The sequence below is a fragment of the Montipora foliosa genome, chromosome 6 (assembly GCF_036669935.1).
Source record: "Montipora foliosa isolate CH-2021 chromosome 6, ASM3666993v2, whole genome shotgun sequence".
Classification (NCBI taxonomy): domain Eukaryota; kingdom Metazoa; phylum Cnidaria; class Anthozoa; order Scleractinia; family Acroporidae; genus Montipora; species Montipora foliosa.
In genome coordinates this window covers 516,828-530,731 of record NC_090874.1, presented here as the reverse complement: position 1 = coordinate 530,731, position 13,904 = coordinate 516,828, and the positions used below count along the sequence as shown (strand labels likewise).

The following is a 13,904-nucleotide window of genomic DNA, read 5'->3' as shown; positions in this document are numbered from 1 at the left end:
CGAAACGTCAGCTTTTAGAATCTCTGTACGGTGGTCAATTTACATTATCAACTCCGTTGATAAACCAAATTTTTGTATACTACTTCCCCACCGACGCAGCACCACAGTTTCTTTAGAAACTACCCCTTCATTCATAGGAATATTTCAACTCCCCTCTGGATGGGATGCTACTCCATCGCAGGGTTACCCCCAGCATTAGATTCGCCGGTACCCATTTATACACCTGGGTGGAGAGAGGCACCGTCAGAGTAAAGTGTCTTGCCCAAGAACACAACACAATGTCCCCGGCCAGGACCCGAACCCAGAACACTCGATCCGGAGTCGAGCACTCTAACCATGAGGCCACCGTGTCTGGCCTGGGTTCGATTCCCAGACTCGGCGTCATATGTGGGTTGAGTTTTTTGATTCTCTACTCTGCATTGAGAGGTTTTTCTCCAGTTACTCCGGTTTTCCCCTCTCCTCAAAAACCAACATTTGACTTGATTTGCGTTAATTGTTGATATCAGTTTACAGCGTCCCCAGTTAGTGTTCGAGCGCTATAACGACGAGACACTTAAATGAAGTTCCTTTCTTTTCCTTTCCTTTCAGCCCGCATCCATGCCGGGATTACCCACATCAATTTCAGGATTTCTAGAAAGGCGTCGAATGGTTGAGGTAATTGAAGAGGCAAACGAACATTCACATCGCACTAGTTCAGTTTTCTGAGGGCTTTAAGGCTTTTTCCTATTTGAATGTCAAACAGTTTTCGACTCTTTCTAGAGCCAGTCAGTCACTGAAGGTATATGTGAACGGTGAAATAAAGTAATCACAAATGATCAAATGACGATGTAATTTATCCAGTGGATTTCAGGCTGTTAGGGTCTTACCTGTTCCTAGAATTGAACAGAAGAGAAAACGTTTTAAGAACTTGTAAACCTTGACGACTCCACGATTTTTTGTTTTCATCATACGTGATAGTAAACTTCACGTGCCCATAAAAGTAAGGTTAAGTGGTCACTAAGTTAAAATCTGTATGGAAAATAATGAAGGCATTGTACGAGTTTTCCGGGAAAACGTGATAATCTACTTAATTAGTTCTTCGGTCACGTTCTGAATGAATGTTTTTTAAATTTTATTTTATCGATTCTGGCAGCAAGTCGTATATTTTGAGGTCTCCCATCACGATACTAACCCCGCCGGATAGGGCTTAATTTCAGTGAACTTTGGTCGTGGAAACTTGCTGATAAGAAGAAGTTGGGAGCGATTGCAGAATACCTGGCCCACTAATCGTACTGTAAAAAGAGCTGCCACCGCGGTCGACAGTTCCATAGTCAATGAATGAAAATTGTTAAAGGGCAAGCAGTATAATGAACTGCTACGGCGATCCGCAATCCCGTAGTCGATGAACGAAAATTATTGAAGGGCTAGACGATCTCGTGAAAAGTGTAGTTAACCGAACCGCAAAATGAAAGCTAAAATTTTACGAGAGTGCTTAGGCCTAATCACTGAAACGAGCGCTTAGGCTTAATCAGTAAACGAGTGCCTTCTTCGAGCCGTAAAATGAAAGCTAAAATTTTACAATAGTGCTTGGGCCTAATCACTGAAACGAGCGCTTACACTTTTGACATATCGCCAAAATTGCCGATTTTGTCAAATTCGCCAAACTCGCCAATGTTCACCCAAGTTGTGTCAATACCAATGGATAAACTAATTTGACGAAATTGGTAAAATATCGCCAAAATTGGCCGATTTTGTCAATTTCGCCAAAATCGTCAATGTTCACCCAAGTGGTGTCAATACCAATGGATGAACTAATTTGACGAAATTGGCAAAATATCGCCAAAATCGCTAATTTTGCCAAGATTGTCAATCGTGGAGCTCTTTCGCCAAATCTCCCATTTTTGTCATCGCGTGCATTTCTGGACATAAGTGTTATTTGATCGATATTCAGGTTTCTAGTTCACTCGATTTGTGTTCCTTCTCTTTTTTGGATTACCCTCGTAATGTTAGAAACCTCGTGAAAGAGATCACACCCGCGGCTCTTCAACGAGAACTGATAAAACGATGTGGAAATGAAGGCTGTATTGCTAGCGAGGATTAACTAACCACGGTTCTAAACAACTCCATTTATTACACCAGCTTTCTGTCAGTCGCTGTACTTTTCACAAGGGAGGTTGAATAGGGTTCAAAATCTAAATTACAGCAAATCGCGTTAGTGATATGAAAAACAGTTATCCCTTATAATCAAGCAAAGATATTTACCCAGTGGTATCTCACAGTTTCTCTCAATTCCTCTTACTAGCAAGTGACTTAAGTTGCGTAACCATGTCTATGACGTCACCTAACAAATTCTAATCACGGATTGTTGGCGATACACTCCCCCGCCAAAAAAAAGGTTACAGTAATCATAGTAAATAGTATCTGAAAGTTCACTTAGAAGTTAATTTTGTTTTCATCAATCGGTATAAGTAATACAAGTCTCTGTACAGGACGTTGAACAGTGACATATCCTTTGCCTTGGTATTGCTTCATAGGTTCGTTTACGGTGAGATTCTTGTATTGCACGTCTACTCTTCGCACTTTCCCATCTGCACCTGGGTAAACATTTGACACTTTTCCAAGCTTCCAGTTTCCTCTCACTAAGTTGGAATCTTGTATCATAACTACGTCTCCGATTTTCAAATTTCGGTGAGATGTGTGCCATTTTTGCCTTAATATCAAGCTTGGGAAGTAGTTCGAGTTCCATTTTTTCCAGAATGTATGAACAATTGTCTGGACGAACGTGAAACGTTTTTGGGTGTTCGCGTTTTCATCAAATGGGCCATTTGGTATCCTGCTTGTGGCTCTGCCTAACAGTAAGTCATTTGGGCATAAATATGCTCCGTCCTCAGGGGATGTTGGGTGTCGCCCTATTGGTCTTTCATTCAGCAAGTTGGCAATCTCGAATAAAACTGTTTGCAATTCAGAGAAGGTTAAAGCATTTTCACCAACCGAGAATTCAATTGCTCGCTTGACCGATCTTATAAGAGCTTCAGTTACTCCATTTTGCCATGGGGCATCTGCTGGGGTGAAGATCCATTGCAATCCTTTCATGACGCCATATTCCTTAATTTTCTTCCAATCCCATGTTTTTGTTATAGCGGTTAGTTCCTTACTTGCTGCAATTAGTTGAGTACCGTTGTCAGACAATAGCTTGGATGGATATCCGTTTAGGGACACAAATCTTCTGAGTACCATCAGAAATTTGTCTGTACTATAATCTGCTGCCAGATCCAGATAAACAGCTCTTGTTCCGAGACAATTAAATATTACTCCATAAGCTTTAGAGAACGTTCTCTTCTTTACCTCGTCCCGAATTTTAAAGGGACCAAAAAGATCAATTCCTGTACTGTACCATGGCGGTGCTGGCTTCAATCTGTCTTCAGGTAATTGGCCCATCACTTGCTGACTTGTTTTCTTAGCAAGTTTTTTGCAGATAACGCATCTGAACTTAATCGATTTTACCAACTTAAGGAGTTTGGGTATCCAGTATTTGGTGCGCACTTTGCTGGCAGTAGTTAGAATGCCATGATGTCCTCTTGCATGAGTTTGTGCTACATAGAGATGTGAGAACGGATGATCATATGGTAGTAATATAACTTCGTTGTCACCGTAATTTGTTTGTAACTTTGCAGTACGACTGCTTACTACATAGATGCCGTCTTTGCGTGTGATAGGACACAAACGGTTGTACTTGCCATTTTCAATATCATTTCTCATGTTCTGCTGAATCTCTTTGATCCAGAAAATCTCTGACTTTTTAATATCTTCAGGTGTCAGTTCTTGCGTTGCGCTTTTAAATGACGGTTTGGGAAATTTGCTGTAAAATTTCAAAATTCTTGCAGTGACACGTAGTAGTTTGCCGTAACTCGAATATTTGGCGATGTCAATTCGTAACGCTAGGGTGTCATGAGGTCCTTCTATCTTCGTTACCATTGTAGTCCGGATTACTTCGGATAGTTTTGGCTCCAAGTAATCACGAGTGATTGGCCACTTGTCTTCTGTTTGTTTAAGAAAATCGGGACCCTTTTGCCATGTGCTTTCAAGTCCAATGTCATCGGGCTTCCTGCCTCTTGTCAAACAGTCAGCTATGTTATATTTACTCTCTACCCAATACCAGTTTTCAGGGTTTGTTCCTTCCTGTATTTCACCTATTCTAGTGGCGGCGAACGTGTTGAACCCGTATGAGCTTTTCTGTATCATGGCATGTACAATCTGAGAGTCTACGATGTGGTAGATCTTTTCAAAGCGATATCTACATTCCTTTTCTATGAACACTTTTAGACGTTTGTTCAGTACCGCTCCACACAGTTCTATACGGTCAATGGACATCTTTTTTATTGGTGCAAGACGATTTTTGGACAGTATTAAATTGCTCTCAAATTGGTTATTCTTTCTTTGCCACCGTACATATGCACATGCAGCGTATGCGTCTTTGGATGCGTCACTAAACACAACGAGAATGGGGTCGCCAATAGCATCCATTGGTTTAAGGCATCTCGTAAATCTGATTTGATTCATGTCTTTCAAATCGTTGAAGAAAATAGACCAATTCTGTTGGTTTTCCTCGGGTATAGGGTCGTCCCAGTCAAGTTTCGGTTCAGTTCCCCACAAACGGCGTAAAAGAATTTTGGCCCTTACTGTAAATGGTCCTGCCAACCCTAGGGGATCATACACGCTGTTGATCTGTGACAAGATTATACGCTTTGTGAGCTGTTGGGGATCTTGGGTGGGGACGATATCGCTCGTAGACCTTGAAGTATGTATTCGCTTGGTAGTAAAGTTAACCTTGACTTCGAAACACAGTTGATCTTCTGATTGACTCCATTTAACTCCAAGTATCTTTTCTGTTTGTTCCTCGATCGGTATATTTGTTTTTTCTTGTCTGTCAGTATCGCTTGAGAACATCCACTCTTTGACTTCAAATCCTCCTTTAATAATAGCCTTCTCGATATCTTGAGTCAGTTTAATAGCTTGTTTGCGATCGTCCGTACTTTCGATTATGTCGTCCATGTACGTATTTCTTTGTATTATATCTGCTGCTTCTGGGTATTTCTCTCTTGACATCTCTGCGGTTTTTCTCAAAGCAACGGTTGCAATCGTAGCTGACGGCTTGTCACCGAATGAAACTCTGAGCATTATGTATGTGTCGGGTTCTCTTGTACTATCCATATCCCTCCACAGAAATCGGTGGGTGTGCTGATCTAACTCTGTCATCTTCACAGTGTGGTACATCTTTTTAATATCACCAATGAAGGCTACTTTATTCTCTCGGAAACGTATAAGGACTCCCAATAAGTTATTGAGTAGGTCAGGACCTTTAGCCCAATACTCATTCAAGATATGACCCATGTAATTGGCGCTGCTATTGAACACTATGCGCACTGGGGTAGATTTGGAATCAGGCTTGAGAACTTCATGATGTCCGATATAATGCACCGGTCCTTTGTAGAGTGTTAGTTCCTTTTTGGAGAGTTTCCTTGCAACTCCTCTAGTTACCATGTCTTTTATCTGGTTGTCATACACTTTTGCGTGTTCGGTGTTCCTTCTTAGACGTTTCTCGGTCGTTATCAGTTTCGCGAAAGCGACCTTCCGGTTGTCAGGAAGATTCTGAGGATCCTTGATCCAGGGATACTCAGCGACCCAGCGATTTTCCTCTTTGTTAAAGTTTAAATTTCGTTCGATTAGTTCCAGCTCTCGCTCTTCTTGAATAGTGCAGTCTTTCGCGCCTAAGGAACATTTTCCACATTGACATCCTCCACATTTCGGTTTGCATTCTACGCCAAGGTTCTCAATTTTGTAAAAGTCTTCTATATTGATTTTGCCTACAACTGTGTTGACTCTGGCATTGATGAAATCGTGATACAGATGTGATTCTTTAAGTAACGGGTGCGTTCCTCCAATACATCGCCCGAAACGATTCCTTAAGAGCACAAGATGACCGATGTTTTGTTCTCTTTCCGGGTGATAGGCTGCATATTCGTAACCGATTAAAATGTCCACAGGTCCTGAGGGTCGCTCGATTTCTTCCTTTGTGACGTTCTTGAAAAGATGTACTATGTCGTCTATGTTAACACTTTCAATGTCTGAGGTGATCCTTTCGATGCCGTAAGCTTCGAATTCGATGACGTGACCTTGCTTATCTATAAGAGGTACCTTGTATTTGTTGGTCTTAATCTTCTCGCTCTGTGCTCCAACTTTGATGACTGAAAGTTCGACTTTGGATCCTTTAAGTTTCTCTTGCTTTGCTTTAGTGTTTGTGATAAAACAAAGTGATGCGGCGTTATCCCACATTATATTAGCTTCTCCTCTTTTGGTTTTAACTCTTTGTACTTGTAACAGGCAGGTGTCAATTTTTGTATTGTGGCATACATTTGCTGAGGCTGAGACTTCCTGAGGTGTTTCTTCCGTCTCGTGTATAGATGGATGGTGCTTTCTTGTGCAGCCGCCTACACCACAGTCTTTCCTTGATTTGCATGTACGTTGTCGATGACCGATCTTTAGGCACGACCAACAGGCTCGTTTATCTTTGATGATCGTCTTTTTCTCTTCTATTGGCTTGGCTAAATAAATTCTGCAGTCTGCTGTCCAATGTCTTCCGTGTTCATGAATCAGACATTTTGGTTTGGGTTCTTTGCTTACTTCCTCGACGCCTTCTGTATAGTGCGATGTGCCTCTGTAATGTTGATTGTTGGTCGTCGTCCGAAGAGAAGCACTGTCGTATTCAATAGCACTCCTTTGATTTTGCAGAAATTCAAGAAGACTAGGGAACTTTTTTGATTTGTCGATGTGACTTCCGTGACAACTAACCATTTCCGCCCATTTTCTTCTGATGTCTGTTGATAAAGCTTTCTCTATAATACTGACCGAACTCGTTGTTGTAATTTCCGCTTCTAGACCGAGTCTTGTGAGGTCTCTGTATCCGTCTTCTACAAGAGTCACGAATTCGATGAAACGTTTATCTTCTCCTTCCTTAAGTGTTCTGAATCTACGTATGCCGTCAATGATAACGTCTGCAATTTTGGCTGGATCTCCATACTTTTCGTCCAGTCTTCGCCACATTTCTTGCACATCGTCGTCTATGCTCTTTACCAGGCCTTCGGGTTCTTTTCCAAGACAAGAGCGTAGCACATATGCGGCATCTCTTCCACGAATTTGTGGCATGACTTGTTTGTTGAAATCTCTTTTAAACTGAGGGTAATGACGTAGTTCTCCATCAAAGTGCGGCATTTTTACCTTTTCCAGGTGTAGAAAGGAAGAAGTCGCGTCAGATTCCTGTTTTATCTGCTCTTGTTCTTTTACGTTAGTATATCTAACTACAATTTGTTCAACAATTTCGTAATAATAGGTTTGGATTTTAGCTATCCATTGCATCTCAGATTCGGCTGAATCAAAGGGCAATAATTCTAACAGTTCAGCGTTAAAGGTTTTGCAATCTTGAAATTGATCTTCTATTTGTTTCTGTAAGTCTTTTAACGCAAAATTGGGCATTTCTTTTGACTGCAACGCGTGCGAAATACTTTCGTAAGAAGCTTCGAAAACAGCGCGCGCAGTGTTCCTTTTAACTTTTGCGTTGTCAATGGCCTCTTGACGAGCCGCGTGCTCGCGCGTTGCCTTTTCGCTTGTAGTGACATTTTCGACATATTTCACTTTACGATTAAATGCATTGGAATATTTTTCCTCGACTTCTGTCATCCAGATTTCTTCTTCGTCCACTAAATGCTCGTCAGTCAGGAAGTTAACATACTCTAAGTGCTTCCCTTCCAGTTCTTCCCATGCATCAACAAGTTTTGAGTAATTGGTTTCTACTACCTCGATTCCTTGGCTTGTCTCTATGGACTTGATCAAAATGTTCCGCTTTCGTGTGAAGTTTCCCTTGGCAATTCGCCGTGAATTCTTAGCTTTGTCGGTCATCTTCTGTTCCAGTCGTCGCTTAGTAGCTAACCACACTGGATTTTGAATGTATTGCTAGCGAGGATTAACTAACCACGGTTCTAAACAACTCCATTTATTACACCAGCTTTCTGTCAGTCGCTGTACTTTTCACAAGGGAGGTTGAATAGGGTTCAAAATCTAAATTACAGCAAATCGCGTTAGTGATATGAAAAACAGTTATCCCTTATAATCAAGCAAAGATATTTACCCAGTGGTATCTCACAGTTTCTCTCAATTCCTCTTACTAGCAAGTGACTTAAGTTGCGTAACCATGTCTATGACGTCACCTAACAAATTCTAATCACGGATTGTTGGCGATATAAAACCAAAAGAGGAGAAGCTAATATAATGTGGGATAACGCCGCATCACTTTGCTTTAGTGTTTGTGATAAAACAAAGTGATGCGGCGTTATCCCACATTATATTAGCTTCTCCTCTTTTGGTTTTAACTCTTTGTACTTGTAACAGGCAGGTGTCAATTTTTGTATTGTGGCATACATTTGCTGAGGCTGAGACTTCCTGAGGTGTTTCTTCCGTCTCGTGTATAGATGGATGGTGCTTTCTTGTGCAGCCGCCTACACCACAGTCTTTCCTTGATTTGCATGTACGTTGTCGATGACCGATCTAAAGCCTTGATGACACTGGCTTTACTACGACCTTGCGTTTCTTAAGAGCAACAATCTCCTTTATCCCTGATGCTTGTGATGCTGGCGCCGATATGAGTAACGCCGCTTTCATTTTTGTACAGCCAGGACGTGATTTTACTATTAAGGCGGGTCAAGGAGACTGGGAATATCACTTTTCAGAAGATCGATTTGACAGTATTTCTGGTCCAGGCGTGCGCTTGCCCTTCTTTTGTTTCCTCTGGAAGAAGCCGAAGGAGGTCAAGCTTCCAGTTCTTTATTTTTTTTGTTTGTTGTTTTTTTTTTTTTCTTTTTCCGGTAACTTGTATTCCCCCAATGAACTGATTCCGTAGACTCCAACATTGGCTGAATTCGTTTCGGGTATCGTAAACTTCGGGTTTTTTTGAAGCTTATTCGCTTTTTCCGGAAACGAAAACATCAGGAATTATATTAACTCTTGCAAATGTTGTCACTGCAAGGCTTCTTCGGCCCGAACAACATTGCTTTCTGAATAAATTTGTACCGACTGACATGGGAGGAATTGTGTCAAGAAGCTGTAATCAAATCAGCGGGAGTACAGGGATGGCGCAGTGGTGAGAGCACTCGCCTCCCACCACTTTGGCCCGGGTTCCATTCCCGGACTCGGCGTCATATGTGGGTTGAGTTTTTTGGTTCTCTACTCTGCATTGAGAGGTTTTTCTCCGTGTACTCCCTTTTTCCCTTCTCCTCAAAAAACCGCTTCGAGCGCTATAACGATGAGACACTTAAATGAAGTTCCTTTCTTTTCCTTTCCTTTCAGCGAGCATCCATGCCGGTATTACCCACATCAATTTCAGGATTTCTAGAAAGGCGTCGAATGGTTGAGGTAATTGAAGAGGCAAACGAACATTCACATCGCACTAGTTCAGTTTTCTGAGGGCTTTAAGGCTTTTTCCTATTTGAATGTCAAACAGTTTTCGACTCTTTCTAGAGCCAGTCAGTCACTGAAGGTATATGTGAACGGTGAAATAAAGTAATCACAAATGATCAAATGACGATGTAATTTATCCAGTGGATTTCAGGCTGTTAGGGTCTTACCTGTTCCTAGAATTGAACAGAAGAGAAAACGTTTTAAGAACTTGTAAACCTTGACGACTCCACGATTTTCTGTTTTCATCATACATGATAGTAAACTTCACGTGCCCGTAAAAGTAAGGTTAAGTGATCACAAAGTTAAAATCTGTATGGAAAATAATGAAGGCATTGTACGAGTTTTCCGGGAAAACGTGATAATCTACTTGATTAGTTCTGAATGAATGTTTTTTTTTTTTCTTGTTTTTTAAATTTTATTTTATCGATTTTTTCTGACATATTTATTTACGTATCAATAAACACATATGGTACATTTTGTCAACCTCACACCTATGCAGCTAATTTTTTTCAATACTACACTGAGTAAGCACTGAAGGAACAGGTAAGCTTTCTTATAATATGACTTTTTTTGGGAAAACTCAATAACATATACTTATGCATACAAATAACTTGATTCAAAGCTCCTGCACTACTTTTCAAACTGGGATTCAGTTGACTCGGAGAACTGAGGGGCAGAAGAAGACCAGACACAAGCGGGAAAGAGGAAAATAAAAGAGAAAACGTGTGATTGCTATGTATCAAATTTCTCGAGAACGCACTTTTGCGTAACCTTGCTGATGAAATCCGGGAGGAATACACTTTCTGAAAGGTGATGTCTTCTGGACTCAACCCCGGCGATCACTGACGACTACTCATGCTTTCATTACCTTTCGGACACATGTTAGAAGCCATTGCAAATACCAATACAAGTGTTCTTGTCTTTTAAATGTCCACTGACTCATCTTTGAGTAAAGCTTGCCTGGCTGATTGAGTTATTATCATTATCATTATCGTTATCGTTATCGTTATCGTTATCGTTATCGTTATCGTTATCCTTATCCTTATCATTATCATTATTATTATCATTATTATTATTTACACAAGGATCTATGTGAACGAAAGAGCCTATTCTGGATCTTGGAAGAAAATAGTAATGAGAGGGGACGTTTCCCTGTCTATACTAAATAGGCAGAGCATCCGTAAAACGTTGCTCTCCATGGTAATTGATCTTTGACACACTGATTGTTTTACTCATTTTATTTGATCCATATTCAGGTTTCTAGTTCACTCGATTTGTGTTCCTTCTCTTTCAGGATCACCCTCGTCGTGATATGATCCTCCTCAACAAGATCACAGCTGCGGCTCTTGCACGAGAAATGGTAAGACGATGTGGAAACGAAGGCCGACAGCAATATCTTGATGACTCTCGCAAGACGACCTTGCGTTTCTTAAGAGCAGCAATCTCCTTTATCCCTGAGGCTCTTGATGATGGCGCCGATATGAGTAACGCCGCTTTCTTTTCTATGGAGCCAGGATGTGATTTTACTATTAAGGCGGGTCACGGAGACTGGGAATATTGCTTTTCAGAAGATGGATTGAGCAGTCGTTCTTTTCGATTGGTGAGAGCGCCCTTACTTCGTTACTGCTGGGTGAGGTCGAACACATCGATGCAGTCGATCAGGTCAGGAAACCTGGGAAGTGCCAAGTACATTTACGAATTGGTTCTGGCATGACAGCGGAACACATTGAAAACTTATTGAAGGAATGTTTTCCTTGTCTTTTAGAGCAAAGGTGGCACTTTGATTTACCTACTTAATTTTTTAGGAAGAAAAAATATTGTAAAGTAAACAAAGGGTATTTTTTCTGACGGTGCCTAGCTACAATCTCGGACAAAACTGTTGAGACAGTGACACAAATTCACCTTCATTTTTACACACCCCTACTTTCTTCCCCCTTCCCACTCCCCTCCTCCCTCAGTCAATGTTGCTGAGTATTGTCATGTGTTCTACAGTATTTTTCCGACTAAGTTAAGGTAACATTGAGTTTGGGGGGAGGGGAAAGGGCGGCTTTTAAGCGGAACGTTTAGAGAAGTTGTTGGAGTACCAAAAATGTCGCTTTGTCTCAACGGGTTTTGTCCGAGATTGTAGGTCCATGCATTTATGCATATAATTTCCAACTGACTGATTGTCTTGGTAAATAGTGAGAGAAGTTAACTTACAGTGTAGGCTTTTTTTTGCGTGGTTTTGTTCTGGAAAGAAAGGTGCAAATGAAAAGAAAATTTTAACAGGTGTTACTTCACGTTAAATTTAAATTTTCATGCGAAGGCCAATAAGGCGTAATTTATTTTATAGCAATAAATTGTCAAGTCTGATCTGAAATTGCCCAATGAAGCAGGCTAAATCTTTGACATACTTAAAAACGTGGTCGCATAGTTTGTTCACTTTTTTTGTGGCTTTACATTTTCGATGTGTTATGAACAGGACTCGCGCAGTGAGCACTCACTGAACAGGACTCGCGCAGGACTTAGTTATGAACAGGACTCGCGCAGTGAGCACTCACCTACACCAATGTGGCCTGGGTTTGATTCCCAGACTCAGCGTCACATATGGGTGGAGTTCGTTGGTTCTCTACAAGAGGTTTTTCTCTGGCTACTCCTGTTTTCCTCTCTCCTCAAAAAACCAACATTTCATTTGATTTGAGTTGATTGCATTTGATTTCTGTTTATGTAATAAACAGTGTCCTCAATATTAGTGCTGAATTGCCAGAAGACTTTAATAAATTAACGTTCATTATCATTATGTTGTCAATATAAGATTGTCCTGTGAATTGCTATGATGCTGTTGTTGGAGGGACAAAACAATAACACTAAAATGGAAACCTAAAACAAATAAGGAAAACCCATGTGACTTTGAGAAGGAGGAAGGATTATTCGTGAAAATATATGTGGACTAACGTGGACTGTGGGGAATGTGCTGTATTTCAAGGACCGGATTCGACTACTTACGGGAGGGGTAAGTAGCACTTGCACGCGGGCAAGATCCCTAATTTCAGTCCCGTAGTCGAAAAGACGAGCACAAGCATCGGTGGACAACTGTCCGGTCTGGAAATGTGAAGGAAATCTTTCTTATTCGAGCCGAAAGGATAATGCTTTCAGCAATCTGATCAGACAGGGAAGAAAACAGACTATGCTTTTTTCGCTGGAAGAAAAAACTGCGCAGCGAACTCGCTTTTCAGCGAGAAAAAGGCTTTCGAGTCGATTCTCCGTCAATCGCTGTGTCCAGCCTTGACTTCGTCTTAGGAAGATTGCGACGACTTCTCAAACAACAACGTCCCAAAACAGTTTAAAAAAGGCTCGAAAAGACAAAATAAACAAGATGAGTTAATTTACTTTATTTCGTTCATTCATTGATAACATTTGGCTTCTTTGCTCCTTTGAAATCAACTAAAAAAACCAAAAATAATGTCAAGAACAGTGTTGTTGCTGACGTGAAGCTTTGACAGTCGCGTGCGCGCGTAACGCGGGCTTGGTCCGCCTATGATTTTGGATTTAAAGGAGAACGGAAGGCTAGGAGTTGTATTTTATATTGGAGCTTCAAACTACTGAAATAGCTTAGATTTGTAGTAAAAAACAAGAAAAAGTGAATTTTGCCTTTCGAAAGTGACGCAAAAAGTCCAAAACCCGTGGTCATTTTTCCAAATTGAACGTTCACCATTTTGGACATCTTTTCTTCCGGTTACTTCCATCATAGGAATGCCCGCTGCCATGTTGTGTCGTCACTGCGCACATCCATTTCTTCATGTCAACAAAATTTTTAAAGAATCTTTTGTCGGGTTGAAATTGCATTTAGCTTCGATTATGGCTGAGATCGAGCCTTATTCTTTTGAACGTATGTGAGACAGTTCCGGGGTCAGAGGAAGGCGATGTTCACTAGAGTCAAGATGAGCGCAGTAGAGGAAATACATCGTGGTGTGCCACAGAGAAAGTACAGCGAAGAGCATGGAGAATTGCCCTTGGCCAAAAACCGCAGGCTTTGCCCTACGAAGAACAATGTGCTCTACAACACTAGAATACTCTTAAAGATCGAAGAGAATATCTGTAGTAGAATGCTACAAGACAGTCTTTGGATTAAATGGATTGAATTTTAACGATGATTTTGAATATTGTCAAAGTGAAATTACGCGAGCAATGCAAATCGTCAATGCAAAATACATACCTCTTACTAACCGAGTTCGAGGTCCGTACTGTAAGTTACGGACCGAGTTTTTTCCCGTTGATTTATGGCCCAAGCGGGAAGCGTGCGGGCCATAAATCAACGGCAAAAAACGAGGTTAACCGGCGCGCGGGCAAGGAAACTAGTCAAAGTGAAGCGGAAGGTTTAACTGCCACAAAGAATGCCGTGCCAAAATCCCAAAAACTAAATCTTCTTGGCTGTTAAG

The 13,904-nt window shown here is 41.1% G+C and overlaps 2 protein-coding genes across 4 annotated transcripts in view; one reads left to right on the top strand and one right to left on the bottom strand.

Annotated features, from left to right (window-relative positions):
* Positions 1-12,262, top strand: part of LOC138006196 (uncharacterized) — a 128,870-nt gene extending 116,608 nt beyond the window's left edge. For all 3 annotated transcript variants that reach the window (XM_068852357.1, XM_068852359.1, XM_068852358.1), the window contains 3 exons: positions 589-654; positions 9,376-9,441; positions 10,781-12,262. In XM_068852357.1, the coding sequence (XP_068708458.1) occupies positions 589-654; positions 9,376-9,441; positions 10,781-11,200 (552 nt within the window). In that variant the 3' untranslated portion in view covers positions 11,201-12,262. The remainder of the gene's footprint in view (positions 1-588; positions 655-9,375; positions 9,442-10,780) is intronic.
* On the bottom strand, positions 2,413-8,194 carry LOC138008436 (uncharacterized). Its single transcript, XM_068855778.1, has 2 exons — positions 8,162-8,194; positions 2,413-8,091 (listed from the first exon to the last, which is right to left on the bottom strand). Exon 2 carries the CDS (start codon positions 7,930-7,932, stop codon positions 2,413-2,415), a length of 5,520 nt encoding a protein of 1,839 aa, XP_068711879.1. The 5' UTR covers positions 7,933-8,091; positions 8,162-8,194.
* Positions 12,263-13,904: the final 1,642 nt, after the last annotated feature.